Source organism: Triturus cristatus, chromosome 3_2, assembly GCF_964204655.1.
Source record: "Triturus cristatus chromosome 3_2, aTriCri1.1, whole genome shotgun sequence".
Classification (NCBI taxonomy): domain Eukaryota; kingdom Metazoa; phylum Chordata; class Amphibia; order Caudata; family Salamandridae; genus Triturus; species Triturus cristatus.
This window is the reverse complement of record NC_140584.1, coordinates 335,236,659-335,258,833: the sequence shown is the minus strand read 5'-3', so window position 1 is coordinate 335,258,833 and position 22,175 is coordinate 335,236,659. Positions and strand designations below refer to the sequence as shown.

Below are 22,175 nucleotides of genomic sequence, written 5' to 3'. Positions count from 1 at the left end.
CCATACATGTTCATTTACAATTGATATGTTAACTGTTGAATCCAACTTGCATCCAAAAGTGCATTTTATGTCACTGCCATTAAATAAACCCAGGTGACCTAAAACAGACATGTTTTACATGGGATGCTTTACTTCGGATTGTGTAATTCATACATCAGCTCAAAATATTTTTCCATAAAATCAGTTTACTTGCAGGTGTCTATGTCGAAATTCTAGGTACGTTTTTAAAAATGTTTTTGGGGTATTTTAGAAGTCTCCTGTTTGCCACTAGTGAGATCTTTAAGGGTAGCCATATTGTCATTCAGGTAAACATTCTCTGCACCCCATAAGAGAACACGCTTCAGCTTAGGCTCCGAACCCCCTTCTCCTGTGCTGATTTATTTATTTATTTTTAAATTAATGTTTGGAGAATTTTGCGATTAAACCTTTGTAACATTTTCCCCACCCTTAGTTTGAGGATTCTAAAGGTATACAGGGGTTGTAAATTCCCCTGGAGGGAACTGGGGAGATAGCCAAAATATAGCAAATTTGTTATTGGAAAAAGTGCTATACAAGAAAGTCTGTAGTTCCATTTAAAAATATGGTATAAAAAATGCTGTGCTAAGGTCACCCTCTTCCCGGTTTTTATGAATATGCAGAGTTGTTGAAACATTTTTTTAACAGTAGTTTTTAGATTTTCCTAAGTGGTAGTCAATTTTTACTTCTGTTGTGGCTTTTACCTACCTGCTGTGGTGGAAACAGTTGTGAAACCCATGGGCGACCTGGAAAGCTAAATATTTCCGAAAATTTGGAAAAAAATCAGCAAGTGGTCATTTGTATTGATTGATCATGGTTTACCAAAGAAACTAATTGTTCAAATAAAAAAAGAAAAGAAGTAGGAAAGAAATAGGGGATAACGTTTGCCCCGATTACCGATCTACAGACGTAGTTTCACTTAAATCCATCAGACAAGTTTGATTGCATAGTTATATATAGTGTTGGTTTGTTCCACATAAATAGGCAATAACCAGAACTAACAACTGAGCTGCAGCTTATGATTTTTCATTGTGTACTGACCAGGCATCAGTTCATATAGTAAAATCTGATGAATGAAAAATGAGTAGTAAGGAAGCCTATGCATTTCTAAAATGTGCCCAAGATACAGAGTTTAGGAAAAGTGGTTAATTGTGCAACTCTGAATTTAGCGTTTCCCATACTATCATGTAATTCAGGTGGGATATTTCAAGATGTGTTCTTACTTGCACATTGTCAACAAAAAGGAGAGAAATTCAGTTCATATTCTACTATTCTACATTCCCACACTTCTGCTGAAGATAGTACCCCACTTGTGTGTCTCGACCTTTTGCCTTGAAAATTGGTACATTATGGCGATGTGGGTAGCTCCTGTATTAGGACTCTGGTTCGGCCGCCATCCAGGTAAACTAATCAACCCAGACATTTCTGAAAACTAAACACCCAGGTGTACTTGCATGGATCCCACTACATTTTCTTACCCAGAATTCTTGCAAACTTCTAACTTTGGCTGAAATGACACATCATTTTGGGAATCGGCAGGGATCCACAAAATCTCGACCACCCAGTGTTCCCACAGTGTTCCTCATAAAAATAATCCACTTGTGTGGCTGGGCCTATCACTCATGATAGAAAGAAATTGGTCAAAATATGGACCTTGTGAAGTTAATGTGGTGTCAGTAATATCTTCACATAGTTTAAGCTTTAGTGAGTTCTAATGCTTTAGGTCTACCCACGCGTGGAAAGCAGTGTTTCCATCAGAAGCATGGGGGCACAACGTGGTACGGCTTGAGCAGTTGGCTGGAAGTGCCTTAGTTTCCCCCTCTATTCGCAAAAAAAAATGGAAATACCAATTGTCACAAGTAGTTTTGGGAATGTCCTATACAGCTTAATTCAAAAAGTACATTGGCCAAGACAAGCATTTGTCTTCTAGTGGTGTTCATATTGTAATAGCTACAACTATCTATGTACTGTAACTTCTTACGTCCATATAGTTAGGCCCAGTTCTCGAATTGGGAATTTTCTCTCATTCCACTTCTGTTGCTAACTATTTGACAATATCTCTTTATCTATGGCACACTTGAGACCGTCATTTAGGTCTCAAATTTAGTGCAGTTGTCCTCATGGGAGTATTGGACTGAGCACTATGAATTGTTTAGTTACTCTCCCCTTCTGCCTCATTTGGATAAAAACTAAACCACACCCCTTCAGGCGTAACAATGCATTACTATGCAGTATTTCACGTGCATATTCTACCACAATGGCCACAAGTTCTGCTGCTGCAGACTGGACTAAACCATATACATGAAATTGACTATGCTCTCTACATCAGGGAAGCAGGTGTGCCAGTCGGGTTGACCTTTTCTTATTCTATACAGTGTGGTGTATGCCTGGTGTATGTAAGTAAGGTATATCAATTTAAACCTGGCATTCCTTGAGACATATTTGTGCCCCGTGAATCGGGGGTACTCAATGCCCAAAGCAAGTAAAAAGCACAGCACCACCCTTGCTGTTATAGAAGTTGGACAGGGCCAACAGACTCTCTCACCTCACAGCTCATTGACTGATCCATAAGGATGCCCACCATAACTGGATTGATTGTGCATTCTGGAGCTGCACACATACCACAGATGTTTGGCTGTTGAGGGGGGTCAGTCATCTCATTCCTGCCAACCTCTTGTGCAATCTCTTCTTCCAGTTTCTGGCAAAAATGTCCACTGTTGGGTAGTTAGGTTTAGCGTTCCCCGGTGATTTTGCAGTCTTGTTAGATTGTTAGGATGTTGGCTGTACCATAGCTTGGTCCTGCACCCTCTAAAATGTTTTAATTGTAATTGAAAACCGTATATTGACTGGAGAGTAGTGATTCTTGGTTCATACTGTTCTGCCACCCAGGCATTGAATATATTTTCTAATGTGAGTCCCTCATACGTAGTCACCTGATTCCTTACAAATTTGCGCAGTTTTCTGATTTTTCCTGTTGCGAATCGCTGTTCTCAACTTTTGTCCACATCCTCTCCCATTTCTATGCCCTGCAACCTTACTTGACAGCCGCCTACTTTTATTTACTTGCTTCTGTTTTGCTATCCTTAAGTTCTTGCAGGAATGTCCAATTCATGACCTACATGGCCATCATGCTAGCACTTTGTCATGAAATTAGTAAAGTTCCCTCTGCCTTCCAAGGGGTCTCCATATGATGTGCTGCTAACTTGGATGAAACGCTGCAGAGGGTACTCGTAAATGCTCTAATTCCCTTATTGATTAAAGAACCAAGTAATTTCCGTCTTTCAGCACGTACTGCCTTTGGGTGATCAAGTCTCTAGATAACACTTTAACAGCCGCTGTCGCAGCTTTTCTATCCTCAGCCTGAAGGCAGAAAAAGAAATGGGTGTCTTCCTGTGGCTATCCCAGTCTCTGGCTGTTGGTGCCCACACATAGCTGGCTGAGAGTCGGCGCTTCTCCATACACTAGGCCATAAACCGTATTAGGTCAGAGGCCCATTAATTGGGGGTCCGGGCAGTCCCCAACCCTGCGGAAATGGTGCCAAGATATGGATACCACAATGGTAACTGAGAAAGCAGTATACGTCCATAGGGGGTGCCCCAAAAAGTGGACCCGAATCTGGGGGAGATGGAACGTACATCGTGGAAACATATGTGAGCCCCCTCAGGAGGACGCCGGATCTGATATTAGTGACTAATTAGAGTCTATAAAGGAAAGTTGGTAGACGATGTAACAATTCAATGGGGGGTTGTGCTTTATTGATACTCTGACAACAACCACAATGACTGTGAAGGAAGAATCGTGAATATGTACAAATGTGTTGGCAGTATTACTTGTGTGATTTGATTAACAACATGAACATGTACCGTTTTCTTTTATGTTGCAAAATAAATAAAAATATTTAAAAAAGAAAATGGCCCATTAGTCGGGCTGAAAAGACTTTTGACAGGTCTTTTTTCTGACCGGTTTTGTATTACTTTGAGCTTCCAGGCAGACTTTTCGTCTCATAAAGGTTCACACAGACTGGGGATGTTGTGGATGATGTATTTGGTACTGATGTTAATGACTGTTTTGTCTGTGTGACTTACTCTATGATACATACATCCGACTCCTTCTATTTGGCACAGTGAGCAGATGACACATCTATGGTGGGCCTTTACTTGTAGTAAATTCCACATCTGTGTAATGGTCCTTCTCTCAGTGCATGTGTTCGGGACGTAAGCCTGCACCAGCGCTCCTTACTGATTTTTGTTCTTTTATTTATTGACTTCTTTTTTCAATGCAAACAGCATAATGGAGATCCCTCTTCCCCTTTTCCCCTTTTCCCCTTTTTCCTCTTCCCTTCCCTTCCCTTCCTCCCCCTCTTGTAAAGTGCGGCTTGTCACCCGGAGCGTCTCCAGGCGCTTGGTCCTAACGTCCTTGATTGAAGAGCCATGTCTTGAGTCTTTTCCTGAATTCATCAAGTGACAGGCAGGGGGGAGGTCATTCAGGACTTGGTGGCGAGGTAGGAGAAAGGGCGACCGCTGCATCGGATGCGTGGGGTGTGGGCTAGGGCGAAGGTGGAAGAGTGGAGCTCCCTGGTTGGTCGATGGAATGTCAGGCGGTGGTTGATAAAGGCGGGTCCGGAGTCGTGGAAGACTTTGTAGGAGTGTCGGGAGCTTGAAGTGGCATCTTTTCCGTACGGGGAGTCAGTGGAGGGCTCTGAGGTGGGAGGTGGTGCTGGTTCTCCTGGGGAGGTTGTGACGAGTCTTGCTGCAGTGTTCTGAATGGGCTGGAGGCGGTTGAGTAGTTGTTTGATGGTACCGATGTAGAGTGCGTTGCTGTAGTCGAGGCAGCTGGTGATGAGGCCTTAAGTGACAGTTTTTCTAGTGGTGGTGAGGGATCCATTGGAAGATCTTGCGGAGCATGCGGAAGCAGCAGCAAGAGGAGGAGACTGCGTTGACTTGGTTCTTCATGGTTAGTTGGCTGTCCAGGACGATCCCGAGGTTGCAAGCGGGGTTGATGGGAGCAGCAGCAGGGAGTAGTGTGGTGGTGGCCACCAGGAGTTGACACAGGGGAGGAGGAGTTGTTTCTGAAGATGAGTACCTCCGTCTTTTCTGAGTTGTGTTTCAGGCAGTTTGCTTTCATCCACTTGGCAATGTCGGACATGGTGTTCTGGAAGTTGGCTCTGTTCGTGTCGATGTTGTCTGTGAGGAATATACGTCGTGTAGGTGTAGGAAGAGGGTGAGCCTGAGGGAGGAGCGCTCGAGCTTGCTCTCTCTCTTCATCCCTACCCCCTTTAAATGTCCAAAAGTTGATGAAGGCAAGGGACCCCACTTACGGGGCCGGGTTGGACCTTTACTGTGGAAAGCTGGTAGGCAGTCCCCACATAGGGATATGGTTAAAAAGCACAGTGCCCCTAGGCTAGATTGACGCTGCCACCACTGCATAGCCTGTGTTGATGGCAGTGGTTACTCAATTAGAATGACTTGCACACTAAAGGAAGTAGCTGATTACTCTGCAGAATGCATAGCTTAGGTTCCCTGTAATTGAACTTTTGTGTCTGAAGTAGGAGGCACTAGAATTTGCAGTGTTGCGGCATCTTACTGTGATCTGGCATTTTTGATGAGGAAAATTCACTGTTCTGATAACTGAATGAAGGTATGTACGTTGCTTATTTGAACAGTGGCTAATCTCAGGTTAATGTTAATTGCGGGATATATTTTTGCTATACTTTTATGTGATCTCAAACAACAAAAGTTATCATGTGTTCCTGGAGCTGCCCTGTAGGACCCTATTGCATAGTTCCCACTATGTAAACTATGGAAAACAATTGTTGAGTAACATGTATGCATCTCCCAGAAGGGGTGCATCCACAGTTACAGGTGCAGCCAATGAATGTTCCACTGGATCACGACGAGTGTACGCCAGTAGGCTCCCACCAGTATTTACAGTATGTGTTGCCTTGTTTTCTCTTCGGTCTTAAGCAGATACCAACGGCAGGCCTCAGACCATCCGAGATCTCTTAAGTGCATGGTTCCATTTGCAATTTGGTTTTATTTACTGCAGCACGCCTTTTTTTTCAACTTTGAATACGATTTAGTGTATTTGTATGTGTTATGTGCTTTTATCCACACACAGGTCCTATATGCAGCTTTCCATGGCACTGCCTTCTCAACTGCATCATTTCTGTCTGTCATTAGAGGATTTGTAGAATATATTTCTTGGTATGCATGTTCACATATTTGTAACTGTCCTGAAGATTTCTAATGTCTTAGATTGTCCTTTAAATCTTACCTACTTTGTGTCGGCCAACATTCTGAAGGGACATGTCTTTGACTTTGTTTGGTTCCTTGGTAGGTCATCCTGGTTTGCCACTGAGCTGGATCACATCACTGATCAGATCTTGTGCTTAGTATTCTTATCCCTCATATTGCTGCCTTCTTATCCAATGCAGTAATGGTGTAGATGTGCAAGAAAGTGAACTACACGATGTAATATAAAAGTAGATTCTTCGTTTTGCAAATGGCCAGATACATTGGGGCCAGCATGTCCCACCAGGCTATGCTAGCCTCTCACTCCAACTTAGAAATAATATCACTGCGCAAATCTTGGTACCTAGGGAGTTTCGAGGAAATCTAACACTAACAGTAAAAATCAGAGCATCACTGCTGATGGTAAACTTTTGTAACTCAAAGGTGGTCTAGAAACTGGTACCTTAAATGTTTGATGGTTGACCAGATTACACAGCAGCCACCAGAAAACCTCTTGCTGGGTACTGGATTACGGTGTTACATTTACTGTCATAATTTCTCATGAAGTAGTGCCCTCCAGGCTGAGGTAGAAAAGTATTTTATTTATTCCAATTGGAGATAAAGTATATCTGAAACACGTAGTGATAGATTCCTTACCTTAGAATTACCCCCAGGCGTCAGGCTGGATCCGGAAAGTTTTCGTCAGTAGTGCACCTGCGCGTCGCTAGGTGGCGTCGTGCGGCTCCGCGTCCGTCGTCGGCGTCGTGATCGCCGGAATGACGTCGCGGCCAGTACTTAGACGCCGCCCACGCGCGCTGACGTCAGTTCTTTCTATTTCCGCGCCAACAAGCGCAGATCCGAGAAGAGCTAGTCGGTCGACTCCTGGTGCTGTAGGTATGCCCGGGTTTAAGATCTTTGGAGACTGTCGCCGCATGATGTCGGTGACGGACCCACACCGAGTGTGTCTCTACTGCCTGGGACGCGACCACGACGCCGAAAACTTTGTGGTAGCCGTCCCGAAAGTTGCTGGAAGTCCGTCAGTCGGCTCCGCGCCGTTCAAGGTCCCGGTCCCATGGGAGGTCGAGAGACCAGTCGCGGAGTCGTCACCATCATTCTTCTGGATCCAAGTCTTCGCACTCGGGGTCAGGTAAGTCAAAGCATTCCAAAAAGAAGTTGCAAAAGCGTCGTCGCTCTTCAACTTCCCCTCGCCCGTCACGGCTGAGGATGCAGGCGGTGCCACCCCCGCGACTCCGGGGGAGCCTGCAACGTCGCCGCCGGCCTACCTGCCCTTCCCGGGTCCGGCGGCGACGCCTGCCCAAGTGCAAGAGTTTCTTGCTGCCGTGGCCCGACTCTTTGGACCGTCTGACCCGTCCGGGGCAGCTGTGTGACCCGCGGGCCCGACTGGGGATCCTGTTGTTCCATCGCCGCGGGCTTCGGCGGCTCCAGCGCCGCAGGCCCCCATGGGATCCGGGATCAGACCCCGGTCGACACCGGTTGACCTTGTTACCCTCCACCGATATCGACTCCACCGGCACTGCTTCTGACGTCGCCGGCTCCTCGGGACGATGTCGTCCCCGGGTTCAGCCCTGAACCGGACACGGAGCCGGATCGATCGATGCCGATTCCGGCGCCAATGGGATTTGTTCCCTATGTCCGTCCTCCGTATTTTCAGCCTGTTCCACAGACTTTGGAGGAAGGGGAGGACTGGGAGGGGCCTGAGGACCCTTTCGCACAGGATTGTGCTTATGATCCGGACTGGGCAGAGAATTTGGGGGAAGCCATGGTCTTGACACTTCGCCGGACCCTGGCATGCTGTCTCCTGCCGTGGCTACGGAGAAGGGAGAAGGTTACACAGTGGTGTTGCGTAGGGCGGCAGAGGCACTCCACCTCGAGCTCCCTACCGTGGCCATCAGGACGAACATCCTTACAGAAGTGCTCCAATCGGCGGCAACCTCTTCGGAGCCCTTGCTGCCCTTTAATGACGCACCTTCTGACGATCTTTTGGGCACCTGGTCCAGGCCCAGCACAGGGGCTCCTGTAGACGGAACGTGGCCCGACGCCATCGCCCAGCTACGGGCAACCCCCCCCTCCTCTCTCAACATCCTACTCCTGAGAGCTTGATTGTCCAGGCCTCTGCGTCCCAAAGCGCGTTCCCTTCCGCACCTCCGGATAGGGAATCAAAGAAGCTGGAGCAGCTTGGCAAGAAGCTGTTTTCATCTGCCAGCTTAGGGCTGCGATCGGTGAACACCGCCTGCCTCTTGTGCCGTTATTCCCACACTCTGTGGGACACGGTTACGCAGGTGCTGCCTAGCTGTCTGGTGGAGGTCCAGACAGCTGCGTCTCTCCCAGCAGCAACAGCTTGGGTGAGTACTAAGTTCATCATTCGTTGTGGGCTTGACACTGCAGACTCGCTGAGCAGGGCGATTTCCACAATGGTGGCGCTTAGGTGCCACGCCTTGCTGAGAACAACTGGCTTTTCCGGGGGATGTCCAGAATACCCTGATGGACATGCCCTTTGATGGCATTCGCCTTTTTGGCATCAAGGCAGATAGTGTGCTGGAGTGCTTTAAGGACTCTCGGGCTACGGTCAAGTCCTTGGGCCTGTCGGCCTCCTCTGCCTTCTGCCTTTCGCTCCTATCATGGCCGTGGAAGGGGCACCCCCTACGTTCGCAGAGCCACAGGCTGGCACAGCAACAACCTCAGTGCGGCCGCGGACGTGAGAACCGTCGAGGCGGTTCAGGGGGCCAGCGGGTGGGTCAGTCCACCTCCACCCCCGCGGCTCCACTGCTAAGCCTTCATAGTCTGTCCTTTCAGGTCCATCAAACGCCAGTGGGCGGACGGAATCGCCATCATCTCCCCCACTGGCACGCCATCACATCGGACCAGTGGGTGCTGCAAATTTTCCGAGACTACCCCTCCTGCCATGCCACCTCAGTACCACCACATGTCGGGGGATCACTTGGCACTTCTCCAGCAGGAAGTTGCGGCCCTCTTGGCCAAGTGGTTCATCGAGTGCGTTCCGACGCCCGAAGTAGGTTCCCACTACTTTGTGGTTCCAAAGAAGAACAAGGGCCTGCGTCCTATCTTAGACCTTCGGAACGTCAACGACTTCCTCCGGAAGGAGAAGTTCAAGATCCTTACATTGGCTCAGGTCTTGTCTGCCCTAGACCCACAAGACTGGATGGTAGCGTTGGACTTGCAGGACGCCTAATTTCATATTCCCGTCCTGCCGGCCCACTGACGTTACCTGCGGTTCACGGTTGGCTCGAGCACTTTCAGTTCACCGTGCTCCCTTTTGGCTTTACCAGCGCCCCTCGGGTGGTCGCAGCTCATCTGCGCAGATCAGGGGTTTCAGTCTTCCCCTATTGCGACGACTGGCTGTTGAAGGCAGGCATCTCCCACCTCCAGGCTACGGCCGACCTCCTGCATATGCTGGGGTTCTCCATCAACGTGCCGAAGTCGCACTTGGTACCCTCTCAGAAGCTCCTTTACATCAGAGCGGTTCTGAACACGGCGCTGTTTTGGGTTTATCCTCCCGAACAACGAGCCCGGGACATTCGGGCTATGATTCCGATATTTCAGCCCTTGTCCTGGGTTTCGGTCAGGATGACCCTGAGGCTGCTGGGCCTCATGGCCTCCTGCATCCTGCTGATCAACCATGCCAGATGGCATATGCGGGCTCTGCAGTGGGACCTGAAGTTCCAGTGGGCGCAGCATCAGGGGGGCCTGTCCGGACACATCCAGGTCTCGGAGGGCCCTGCACAGCAGTTGCAGTGGAGGCTCATGAACCAACATTGGGTCAGCGGCAGATTCCTCTCCCTTCCCCAACCGGAGCACACTGTGGTGACGGATGCGTCCCTCCTGGGATGGGGTGGCCACATGGGAGTGGCGGATATCAGAGGCCTCTGGTCTCCGGCGGAGTCCAGGCTCCATATAAACCTTCTGGAGCTTCGGGCGATCCGTCTTGCACTGAAGGCATTCCTTCGCTCTGTCAAGGTGAGCGTAGTGCATGTGTTCACGGACAACACCACCGCCATGTGGTATTGCAACAAGCAGGGTGAGGTGGGATCGTGGACCCTATGTCGGAGGCTCTGCGCCTCTGGACATGGCTGGAACATCAGGGCATTTCCCTGGGGACGAGCTCAGCCGCAGGTGCATGATAGATCACGAATGGCGTCTTCACTCGGAGGTGGCGCAAGGTCTCTTTCAACAGTGGGGAGAGCCTTGGTTAGATCTATTCGCCACCGAAGAGAACGCGCAATGTCAGCAGTTCTGCGCGTTGGAATTTCCAAGGTGGCACTCCCTCGGAGACGCTTTTCGTCGCGAGTGGAGTTGCAGTCTATTGTGCACCTTTCCGCTTATACCACTTCTGCCCAGAGTGCTGAAGATCAGACGCGACCGTGCCCAAGTCATTCTTGTGGCGCCGGACTGGGCCTGAAGAGTTTAGTATCCCAAGCTACTCAGTATGAGCGTGGATCCCCCGATTCGCCTGCCTCTTCGGGAGGATCTTCTGTCGCAGCAACAGGGGACTGTCCTGCACCCGAACCTGTCCAGTCTCCACCTCCTAGCGTGGAGATTGAGTGGCGGCAGTTGATTCCCTTTGACTTGCTTCCTGAAGTCTGTGATGTCATTCTGGCAGCCAGGCGTCCCTCCACTAAAGTGGTATACGCCTACAGGCGGAACAAATTTGTGGCATGGTGCACAGCAAAGGCTGTGGATCCCCTTTCTGCCCCTCTTTCCGAGGTCCTTTTGTTCCTTCTTTCTTTGCCCCGGCAGGGCTCTGCTCTGGGCACGATCAAAGGCTATCTTTCTGCCATTTCTGCCTTTCTCAGGCTACCTGATCAGCCCTCGCTTTTCAAGTCCCCAGTTGTAAATAGATTTCTCAAAGGCATTCCACACCTTTTTCCTCCTATTCCGTTTGTGATGCCACTGTGGGACTTGAATCTGGTTTTTGACCTATCTGATGTGCGCTCCTTTCGATCCTCTTTACAACTGTCCTCTTCGTCTTTTGACTCTGAAGACTGCCTTCCTGGTTGCTATCACCTCCGCTAGGCAAGTGAGTGAGCTCCAGGCTCTTTCTTGTAAACTTCCTTTCCATTCATCCGGACAAGGTTGAGCTCAGGCCCCGGCCTTCCTTTTTGCCAAAAGTTGTCATGGCCTTTCATATTGGGCAGACTGTTACCTTGCTCACTTCTTCCCTCCTCCACATCCTTCCAGAGAGGAAGAAAGGCTCCACCGTCTGGACCCAAAACGTGCACTTTCATTTTACCCCACCGCACACAACAGTTCGGGTGGATGACCAACTCTTCGTTGGCTACGTTGGCACCAAGAAAGATCGGGCGGTGCACAAGAGGATTATCTCCCGCTGGGTTGTCTTGTACATCATAGCCTGTTACTCTTTGGCTAAAAAAGAGCCTCCGGTGGGGCTGCGTGCTCATTCCACTCGAACAACTGCAGCCACTACTGCATTGGGACGGGGTGTCCCCCTGCAAGACATCTATCAGGCAGCCACGTGGGCGTCACTGCATACGTTTACGAAACATTATTGCCTGGACAGCCAAGTCCAGAGAGACTGCTTTTTTGGCCGTTTTGTTCTCCAGGACTTCCTGGTGTGAGCTTGGTTCGTAGACCCACCACCGGGTTGGTATTGCTGGGGTATCTATTCTAAGGGAAGGAATCTATCACTACGTGTTTCTTTCAGATGAACAAGTTACTTACCTTCGGTAACGATGTTTCTGTAAGAAACATTAGTAGTGATAGATTCCTACCCGCCCCACCCATCCTTCCCGTCTGCAAACTGATTTCTAGGGTTAAGGTCATCCCTTTCAGGGCCCTAGTTCCAAGGCACCAGTGATCAGTATCTTGCATGGCTCTGCGTTCCTGGCGCAGAAAGTAGTGTAAAGAACTGACATCAGCACTCGTGGGCGGTGTCTAAGTACTGGCCGCGACGTCATCCCGGCGATCAAGAGGTCATCGAGGGACACGCCACCTACCAACTCGTAGGGGTACTTCTGACGAAAACTTTCCGGATCCAGCCTGATGCCTGGGGGTAATTCTAAGGTAAGGAATCTATCACTACTAATGTTTCTTACAGATACATTGTTACCGAAGGTAAGTAACTTGTTCGATCGTACTAAAGAAGTTCCACCAGAGCTGGCACTCTTGCACTCCATGTTCTTTGTACAATTGCTCTGGTTGACAGGGTACACAGAGCACTTGTGCACCCCACATACCATGGCATCATTGTTCTGTTTGTATTATCACTCACTCGGAGAAGCATGCCTGGCTAGAGCACGCCTACCTTGAGCATGCCTACCTTCATGCACAGCCACTCTGACAAAGCAAAACTCCAAACACAAGATACCAACCAAATGACTGCCTGATCAGTCTCTGCTGCTGTCCCAATGGTAATCACATGGATATTGTTAGAGCCCTTTTGTCTTCTGGTCTCTATCATAACAGCAGCTTCATTCCTCCCTTAACTGTACAGTGCTAACAGGAGAGGTCTCTTTTTCCATGGCTCTCAGTGGTTATTCTCCATCGTCTTAGCTATATTGTAAACTTGTGCATGGAAAATATTTCTGTCTGTGCTCTATGTACCTCAGGTAATCTAGTAGAGAAGTTGAGGCTTCTTCTTTGTTTGTGTACCCATTGCTCTCTTTGTCTATGATATTGGATATATATATCCCACTAAAAAATATTGTTGTAGAAATGTTATTCCTAACAAGAACACCCTTTTTTGGTTTGACATAGACAGCTGTCTGTTGTTGAAATTCCTCTTGTGGACTAAACAAAACAACTGACAGTGGGCTGAGAGCCAGTCCATTGCTTCTATATAAAACAAGAAGAGGGGGGGGGGACCAGGAGCTTGTTATGGTCCAGTGTCTGTGCTCCGTATATCGTCAGTATCAATCAAAAAAGGAGACACTGTTCCAAAAAAGAGAAAACTAGAGAAAGACTCAAAAAGGCATGAGAGGATAAGGTCCTAGGCTTTATAGGACCCGAGTGTGGGAAGGGGAAGCAGAGCTTAGTTTCTCTTGTTTCCCTCACACACCCCGAAAGGTGTCATGCTTCATCATCGGGCGTTTTGCTCCTCGTCGGGCCGGCGCTGCAATGCCCTACGGGTCCCCCGAAGGGTCACTTTAGCGGAGATTTTTTAGAGAAAAGGCCGTTTGGTGCATGCAGGTGTGTGATTTGGGTCCTAAAAATAGGGGGTTAGTGGTGCAGTCGTGTGTGTGACGTGATAAATTAAAAATGTCTAAGGGTTGCTTGTGAAATATTGTTTAATACAAAGGGATGGCACCCTTGACAAACTAAAAAACCCGTAGGTTAGGTGTTACCCTAATGCGAATAATGACACCTTTCTGGGTGTGTGAGGGCAACAAGAGAAACTAAGCTCTGCTTCCCAGTCTATTGCTTACCATTGGTTGGCTAGTTTGTCCCTCTCATTTGCTTACTTCTTTTTCGATGTCTTTCCTTCTTATTGTATTAGTCCCTCAACTGGAGCATAGCCTCTGCACCATGCTTTTGATTGGATGACCTCCACTGATTACATTGATGGAACTTTTTCCTTTTCTGTCAGCACTCCTTGAAAGTGCACGTGCCTTATTGCTGTCCTTTTTGTGATGCCTCCCTTCACACCTGCCCCACTGCATGCTCTGTGTTGCTTTGTCATCCCTCCACCTCAGCTTGTCCATTGCTTTCCCCACGCCTCCCTGGCTTTTTGTTACTCTCTTGAATTTATTCCCTCGTCAAGCCTCAAGTACCAGTGCTGCTCCTCTCCCTACTTCTACTTTCTTCTTTTCTTCTCCCACACCTGAGATGACTTATCCCTTGTCCGCTCCTCTGTTGCTCTTGTGGTTATCAGAAAAAAGTCTATTTTTAAACTTATGGCAATTGCTGCGGTGGCCCTCCTTTTTCTAAATGTGCTAAATGTGCTCCATGTTTCGCTTTTGCTGTCATTGAGCAGTAAATAAAAAAATGGTGGATACCTCTTTTTGTATGTGCCCACATGGTTGGTGAAGAATGTAAGTGTATAGGTGATCTCGCATGGTGCACACGCATTCAAAACTTTGTTTTTTCCTTTTTTGCCGATGTTGAACAGAAGGGGCAAATAGTATTCGAAAAGCCAACCGATCAAAAAGACGAGACCTATTCACTTTGTCAGTGGTTGTTACTCTTCCAATCAATGAGACAAGCAAATTTATAATTTCGTAGGCAGTCAGCCAAGTCAGTTGAAATGAGGGATGGGGGTTTTCCATTCCTTCTTGCTACGCTGTAGATACTTTGCTGCAAATTGAATATCCTAGCCTAGTTTCTTTCAGCACATATATTATCTGCGCATGAGCAATTGTTAAAACTGGAATTTCTGTTGAATAGATTTACGATATTCATAGCATCGTTTTTGCATAAAGTGCTTGACAATTCACTTTGTTATGAATGAGAACATGTCCTCCAACCATTACAAGCAAAATATCCACTGTATATAAAGTAATAAACCACACAAGCTTTTCCAAGAGTGAATGAATAGTTTTGCTTTCTGTTTCCACTAAGTTTTCTCTTCTGATGGGCAGTTCCAATTGCAAGGCATCACATTACCATTAAGCTCCAGGCATTTTCCCTTCTAGGTTGGAACAAGACATCAAAAAATTAAAGGCAGACCTGCAGGCAAGCAGACAAATCGAACAGGAGCTTCGAAGTCAAATCAGTTTGCTGGGCAGCACAGAGAGGGGAATCCGTTCAGAAATGGGACAGCTCCGCCAAGAAAACGAACTGTTGCAAAATAAGTATGTATAATGCAAAATTAAATGTTAACATTTCACACTTAGATTATTAATTTATGGTTGTAACAAGCAGTATATTTAGAACAGATAATCTTTTAATGAAAACCAAAATATCTTAAAATACAGTTTTCTGTATTTTACCAAGCATATCATCTTTCTTTATAATGCTCAGTTTGTACTAAATGTTTAGAATGTGTTTGGTGCAGTCATAGATTGTGTTTGATGCAGTCATAGATTACGTTCAGCTGTACCATTGCCAGATATTGGGGTTACAAAGAAATGTTTCTTAGTTTATGCACCTATTTTGCAAACTGGTTTTCTCAACAGAGATCAGAACATTTTATTTTAGTATTTTTATAGAACATATGGTGAAGACTTAGTGTGAAAATAATGCAGTTTGACAGAAAAAGGCGTTCAGCGAATTTATAACTCACATTAGAAGATGATCAAATCAAATCATTAAGAGATAACCCATATATTATTATGTGGTAGTTGAAGATAAAGCATTCGCACTTGAACTGGGTATATAGTGCAAATGATGAAACTACACGACTGTTGTTACCTGTCCAGCATCTGTCAAAAAGCATTCTGAAGCTCATTTGCAGGTTGTTCGAATATGAGAAATGAAAGATTGTCAGGTTGCTTTGTTAAATGTCAGTCAGATAGTTAAGGCGGAAAAGAGACGGCAAATAAAAGAAAGCAGGAGGAGGAAAGAAAAGGGATGACTTACCACTGTTGAAGTAAAGTAGGAATTATTGATCTGTTGGAGGTTTCTATCCACATTGTTAATTTATCCTGTTTCTTTGCTTGTTTGAGATTATTAGAGTATTAGTGCAAGTGTTAAATTAAGAAAGCTATCTCTTCTGAAAATAAAGCTTGTCTCGCAGCTTTCTTCCTCGAATATCTCTGAAATGCGGCATATGAAGATGATTAGTTGCATCTTTTTGCGTAACATATCCATGCCCACCAAGATTGGTAAGATAATTGATGTCTTTCCAGCTGCAAAGAATTCATTTTGAGACCAGAGCGAGAAGAGGTGCCCCAGGAGGTGCAAGTAATGGCTGCTGTTCGCTATGCGAGGGGAGTTTGAAAAAGTCTCCAAGCATGCTCAGACTGGCCTAATTTTAATATAGAATTCAAATGCCTCCTTTGTTTTGCTTTCTATGGAATGTCATGTGAAGTTGTTTTCATTGAGCAGTGCAATGATGCCAACAGATTTTGAATCTGCAAAGCCTATTTTGAACTTTTAACAGGAGACTAGAAGGTCCAGTAGGTTAACTTGTTTCTATAATTCACAATTTAAACCATAGAAGAATCTTTAGGCTACAGTTTTCATGGATCTCCTGGATTTAATGATCATCCATGATATGGTGGCTCTCAACTTACTGAGGGGTATAAATACTGAGATCTACATCTCTGCAGACCCAGCCTTCGAGCCTATAGCCCCGGAGCCTAGCCTACAGCCAAGTGTGGCACCCAACCCAATGCTTAGGGCCAACCCCTGCTGCATACACCCTGCACCTCATACCTCATACTCTTCTTAAGATACCTTCTTTTAGGACCTTCAGACCTCAACAATTTTTGACCCATGTCACTTATACTCTTATATTTCTAAGGCGTTAGAGAAATGGGTTTTCTACGTACTATTGAATTTTGTTGAGGCAAAGCAGATTCTTGATCCGAGCAGAAGCGTTGGACAGGTAGTGGGGGTATCGGTCCTGGACGACCTTCATACACGCATGAATGCCAAGGGCCCAGGGGCCTTGGTGTTCCAGGATCTCTGCTACCTTTGAGATCATGGACCTTGAGATCCTGTTTAAATAGACATTGGCATGAATGGCATTGGATTGTCATGGATTATTAAAGTTTTGACCAGTTCCCAGGAAAAAGTCATGATCTTGCCTTTTGGGTCTGAGTCTAAAAACATTAGTTGTGGAGAATCCCAGGGATAAATTTTGTCATCATTACTTTTTAACATTTGTTTGAGATCCCTTGTCAATGCTGCATCAAATGGATACTAAATACTGTAATGTAAGCTGATGGTGTGCATTTTCTCTGATCTTTCTGCTTGGGTTGAAACTGTTCAGTAGTCTAGATCTTTTCTGTCATATAGTCTTCCTGCCCACCACTAGTGGTTGTTAAAACACTGTTTAAAACCAAACCCAAATAAGACTGGGATTCTCTTAACTTAACCAAAGATCCAGGGACAGGACCTACTTTGGCCAACTGTACTCGGTCCCCCACCCAAGCCATCTGTCATAATTAGAAAATTGGGCCTTTATTTGAAATCAGATCTTAGTTTTTGAATCTGATGTTTTGTAAGTTGACAAAACCTGTTTTGCCCACCTGAGAACCCTAAGAAAACTATTGCCTATCCTAGACACCTCACAAAAAAACCTGGTGGTCAATGCACTCTTCAGTCCTGTATCGACTATAGGAATATTAACTGGTTGCACGCATGCAGCTCATAAAACCACTGCCTGGCTTGCATTTAGCCTTACAGGTTTGGCTCAGTCTCCTCAAGTTAACTATGTTGGCTTTCATGTCATAAACGAGTTATATTTAAAGCCATTACCATAGGGTGACTCACAAACATATCAGAATTTCTGCCTGATAAATTCTGCCTAGTAACCAACGAGATACCTTCACTTTTACAGCTATGAACACTTTAAACCCTCTGCCACCTCATCTTCCCACTGAGTACTCTATTATGATTTAGAAAGGCATAAAAATGTATCCGTTCACTCATAGCTGCTAAAGTTTTCTCCACTCCTTTTTTTGGTTTCCTCTGCTAATCCATATCTTTAGCTCTCAAACTACAGAGAACGTGTGCTCTACCAAATCACAAAAACAAAAGCTTACAAATAACAGAACTCTGTGTTGGGTAATGGCAGGTGCTGCAAAACATTTTCTTTGACACCAGTCAGAGCACACCAGACTTTCAAAATTGCTGTGCACAATGTCACTGTAGCTATTGTTAGTAAGTAAAAATGTGACATTGGAGATTTATTATTCCTATCATGTGACATCTACATTTTAAAATTATTATTTCGTGACACTGAATTTGTGCTTGGCATTTGATGGTGGTATTTACCTTATTTTCCTTCTTAAAGTGTCAATCCATCAATGTGTCAACATAAATCACAGTATCCGTGACAACATTCTGCATGTAATTTGGTATGATTTGTGAAATCCTGTGTAAGGTTATAAAGCCCATTGGAGGAGTTTAGGTTACCTCATTACCTTAACTAGTACCCTTTGTGGTAAAGTGTTCTTGACTGGGTCACTACTCCTCCATTGCCCTCCACTAACCATAGCTATTGTTTTAATTGCATTTCAAGGTTTTTTTAATTTCATTTTTTATTTTGATCTCCCAATAACGCTGAGCCTGCTGTACACAACAACAACAATGTGCACCATTTACTAGACACAGGTTGTAGACTGTGGCCAGACTATGCACTTAGTCCTTCTCCCCGGTAGACACTGCACATGGTGTTCTGCTGTGTGTTTTCCTGTCTACAAATTCACTGTACCTAGCTTTCGTCCATGTGTTGCGCTATAGGGCACAGGATGTGGCCTTGAGTCATTCCTTGCACTAAGTCGCTGCCCCCATGCCCACTGTACAGAGCCTTGGGTCATGTTTGGTCGCCCATCGGTGCAGGGCTTTTGGCCATGCTTAGCGGCCAGTGCTGGCTGGGCGTGCCCTAACCCTTCTTGTCAGTATTCATTTTATTTCCTTTTTAGGTCTCGCCTGGCGAAAGCAGCGCATGCGTTGCTCTCACCATGGAGAGGACCTTTTGGAATCGATTCAGCGAAAGCTGAATGCACGTGCGTCCAGATGGACCAAGATGGCTGCTTTCGCCATCCGCAAAGCTAAACATGCACGCGTAGGGACAAAAAAATACACGCGCATGTGGACAGCCCGACGCTATCTTTGTTTACTTTCATTATCGTAGGGATGTGCACACGCGCGTGCATTTTTTTGTCTGTATGCGTGCTTTCCATTGTCATGGCAACTCGTCACGCTGCCTTGTTAACACTGCAATGTTTACATTTTAATTGTGTTCAGTTTTTAATTATGTGCCTTTTGAAGAGTTCCACAAACGCAGATTAGAAAAAGATCCGCCCTTTTATTGATATGTCCATGGAAGGAGAGTAATGTGAAATGCACGCAGCGTCTCCTGTTAGGTAGTGGGGAGTGCTTGCAGCTTTCACTCGTAGGGTTTGTGGAGTCTGTACTCCAGTGCTTGGCCCGCACTGCTCTGCTCGGGCTGCTGTTTGTGTTCGATTTAGAAATGGCACTAGTGCTGATCAGGGGGGAGAACTTGCCTTTCTATCCCCTGGAAGGCAAGGTGCCAGAGGAGGTCAGAAGTGCGCTTTGCTTTCAATTAATGTTTCTTGAGTACATATTTGGGTGGGTTCCCAAACGCTTCGCGCCATTCAGAACTCGCGTCTTGTGTGGCTGCCAGCAGGCATGTTTGCCGTCAGTGGGTGTAAGCTCAGAGGGAAGGTTCCTTGCTCGCTGGGCTGTCCTTCGTCTGTCCGGAGACTGACAGCCACACACGGGCCTCAGTGCGCAGAACGGATCTGATTGTGCGCCCTGGCCCCACGCTCACCTCTCTGATAGGCCCTCGGGAAGCCTGTCCCAACGATCTGGGCCTTTGCAGTTAAAATACAGTTTTTTACTTCAGGGTTGCCAAAATAAGACATTCTTTCATGATTATTTTCCCTTGTAGCTTGCAACTTCCTTTTACAGGTGAAAACCAGTCAATACCTTCAGGACCAAAACACCAAATAGCCTGTTCTACTGAGGTCATTCAGAAATCTGTGGTACAACTGTGTGTTGAATATATTACCCGTTAGACCAACTCACCTCAGGTTTTCACTACTTTGGCCCAGTAAAACACTGCTCAAGAAAGAGCATGAACGTTAACGAATGCACTCCTCTAGTTTCTCTCAGATCTGCGAGCTTTCTTCTGCATGTGAAAGAGATGTCCCTTTGTCCTGGATCTCTTTCCTTCCTCATGGGTGAAGCTGAGTGATGGCTTCCTAGAGAGACTTCATGAAAAGAGGAACGACATTTCGCGCCCATTCCAGTCACACAGCAAATATGCTAATGCTGCTTTTGCATCAATGCTTGTCCATTTTACTCCTGCTACATTTGCATGTAATTCCAATATTTCAAATGCTTTGGTACTTTTATGAATCCATATGTAAGGTGTCATGCTGTTTACAATAGCTTCTAATATTAAAGATTGCCCATCCGGACCTCTTTTCAAGAATATGTCGAAACACACATGATTTATCCAAGGCGATGTTCTTTATTATAACCCAATGCATTTCGAGCTACATCAAGCTCTTCTTCAGGGGTAACTGCAATTGACAATTTAAAAAGACGCCATTACTACATTGTCCTTAATAACACATGTATAATAGTCCATGTTCCCTTATTACCTAGTTTCTTCCATAAACAAGTGTTAAAAAACATCCCCTACCTTTGCCATATGAGTATTCTAACAGAAAAATATCAATCCCCCCGTGTGCAAACTCATAATTACCTCTAGTGAACAACCGAAAAACAAATAAATCATAAATCAATAAATCATCCATCCCATACTCACGCCCCCTACTATGCCTATTCCTCTCATGCCTCTTACTCACTGTAATATACTCCCGTATCGACCCTTGCCATCTCTACGTGATCCGAATTCTCCCCACCATCTCGCTAACTTGATTCAAACATACTCGCCACTCTTTCATACACACTCCCATCAACATTCCCACTATTTAATCTCTCCTGACAGATGCCTACCGACTCACAAGGGCATCGTGGTTTCCCAAAAAGTTCTAACTTTAAATATTACATTTGGCATTTAAATTAAGCATCTATCATCACTATCTAAAATACTGAAGAACTCAGAAGCAATTGATATTGCTTTCAATGTGAACAATTGTTTTGTTCAGAGCATCTCAGTCGACAAAATTATCTAAATTATTATTATTATTTTTTTATAAGACTGAGCCCTTGGCTCAGGTGGTATTCCGGGTGTTATATGCAAAACAAGCATTGGCATAGCAAATAGGTCTCGCCTTTGGGACCTAATAAGTGTTTAGTTATCCAGCACAATATCCTTGGTGCAACATCATCAAGTGTTGCATGGCTGAACACTTATAAGGCCCCAAAGGCGAGACCTATTGGCTATGCCAATGCTTGTTAATTGATAACTGGCAATTTGAGTTTTTGAACAGCAGTTGTTTCTGACTCTTGCTTCTGTTTCAAGATCAATAGAATCCCCTTAAAATGAAGAGCATTCTCAAACTGGTTCAAAAATTGCAATTATTTTAAGGCAGTCGTTCTCACCTTAATCCACAGTTTGGCAGTAGCTTTAAAATTATCACCTCTCCATACCACAACTGCTATAACGAAAGATCCAACAGAGTGTGGGGGGATTACAACACTGCGCACCCCCCATCCTTTTGAATAAAAATCTTTGGTGCTTGAAGGAGCTCTGCTGTCCAGCAGCTAGAACTGACCTAGCAAATTTGGTGAAGCTCCTGAGCTGCCTTACTTGATCCACTCATGCTACCGGACACTTAGCTTCAATGACTGAAAATTCATTAACAACCCTAGATACTTGTGATGCCTCTCACAGAGCCCTTGTTTTAGTTTTAGTCTTCTGTAGGAGCTTTTACATAGCCTTCTTCTAATGATGTAATATCTTTCCGCTGAAGCTGCCTAGTAGACTGCCTTGTTGTTTTCCAATTCATGCATCTGCCCCTCGGCCAGTATTAGTTGCATAATCTACATGCGCACATTCAGCTGGTGAGTGTGTCTCATCCTATTTAATGTATTTCAATTTCTTTGCAGATTACACAGTGCAGTTCAAATGAAACAAAAAGACAAGCAGACCATCAGTCAATTAGAGAAAAAACTGAAAGCTGAACAAGAAGCGCGAGCATTTGTAGAAAAACAACTACTAGAAGAAAAAAAAAGAAAAAAATTGGAAGACGCCACTACTGCTCGTGCAGTTGCAATAGCTGCTGCATCAAGGTATAAAACACATATTTGAAAATATCTTTATTTATGTGAATAATATATCTTGTCCCCTGCCATGCAGTGTTTAACAGTTCCACATAAACTCAAGCA

The 22,175-nt window shown here is 45.6% G+C and overlaps 1 protein-coding gene across 2 annotated transcripts in view; it reads left to right on the top strand.

The window, feature by feature from the left end:
• Nucleotides 1-22,175, top strand: part of MACO1 (macoilin 1) — a 282,509-nt gene that overhangs the window by 148,363 nt on the left and 111,971 nt on the right. For both annotated transcript variants that reach the window (XM_085647812.1, XM_085647813.1), the window contains exons 7-8: nt 14,873-15,031; nt 21,897-22,079. In XM_085647812.1, coding sequence (XP_085503938.1) covers nt 14,873-15,031; nt 21,897-22,079 — 342 coding nt within the window. The remainder of the gene's footprint in view (nt 1-14,872; nt 15,032-21,896; nt 22,080-22,175) is intronic.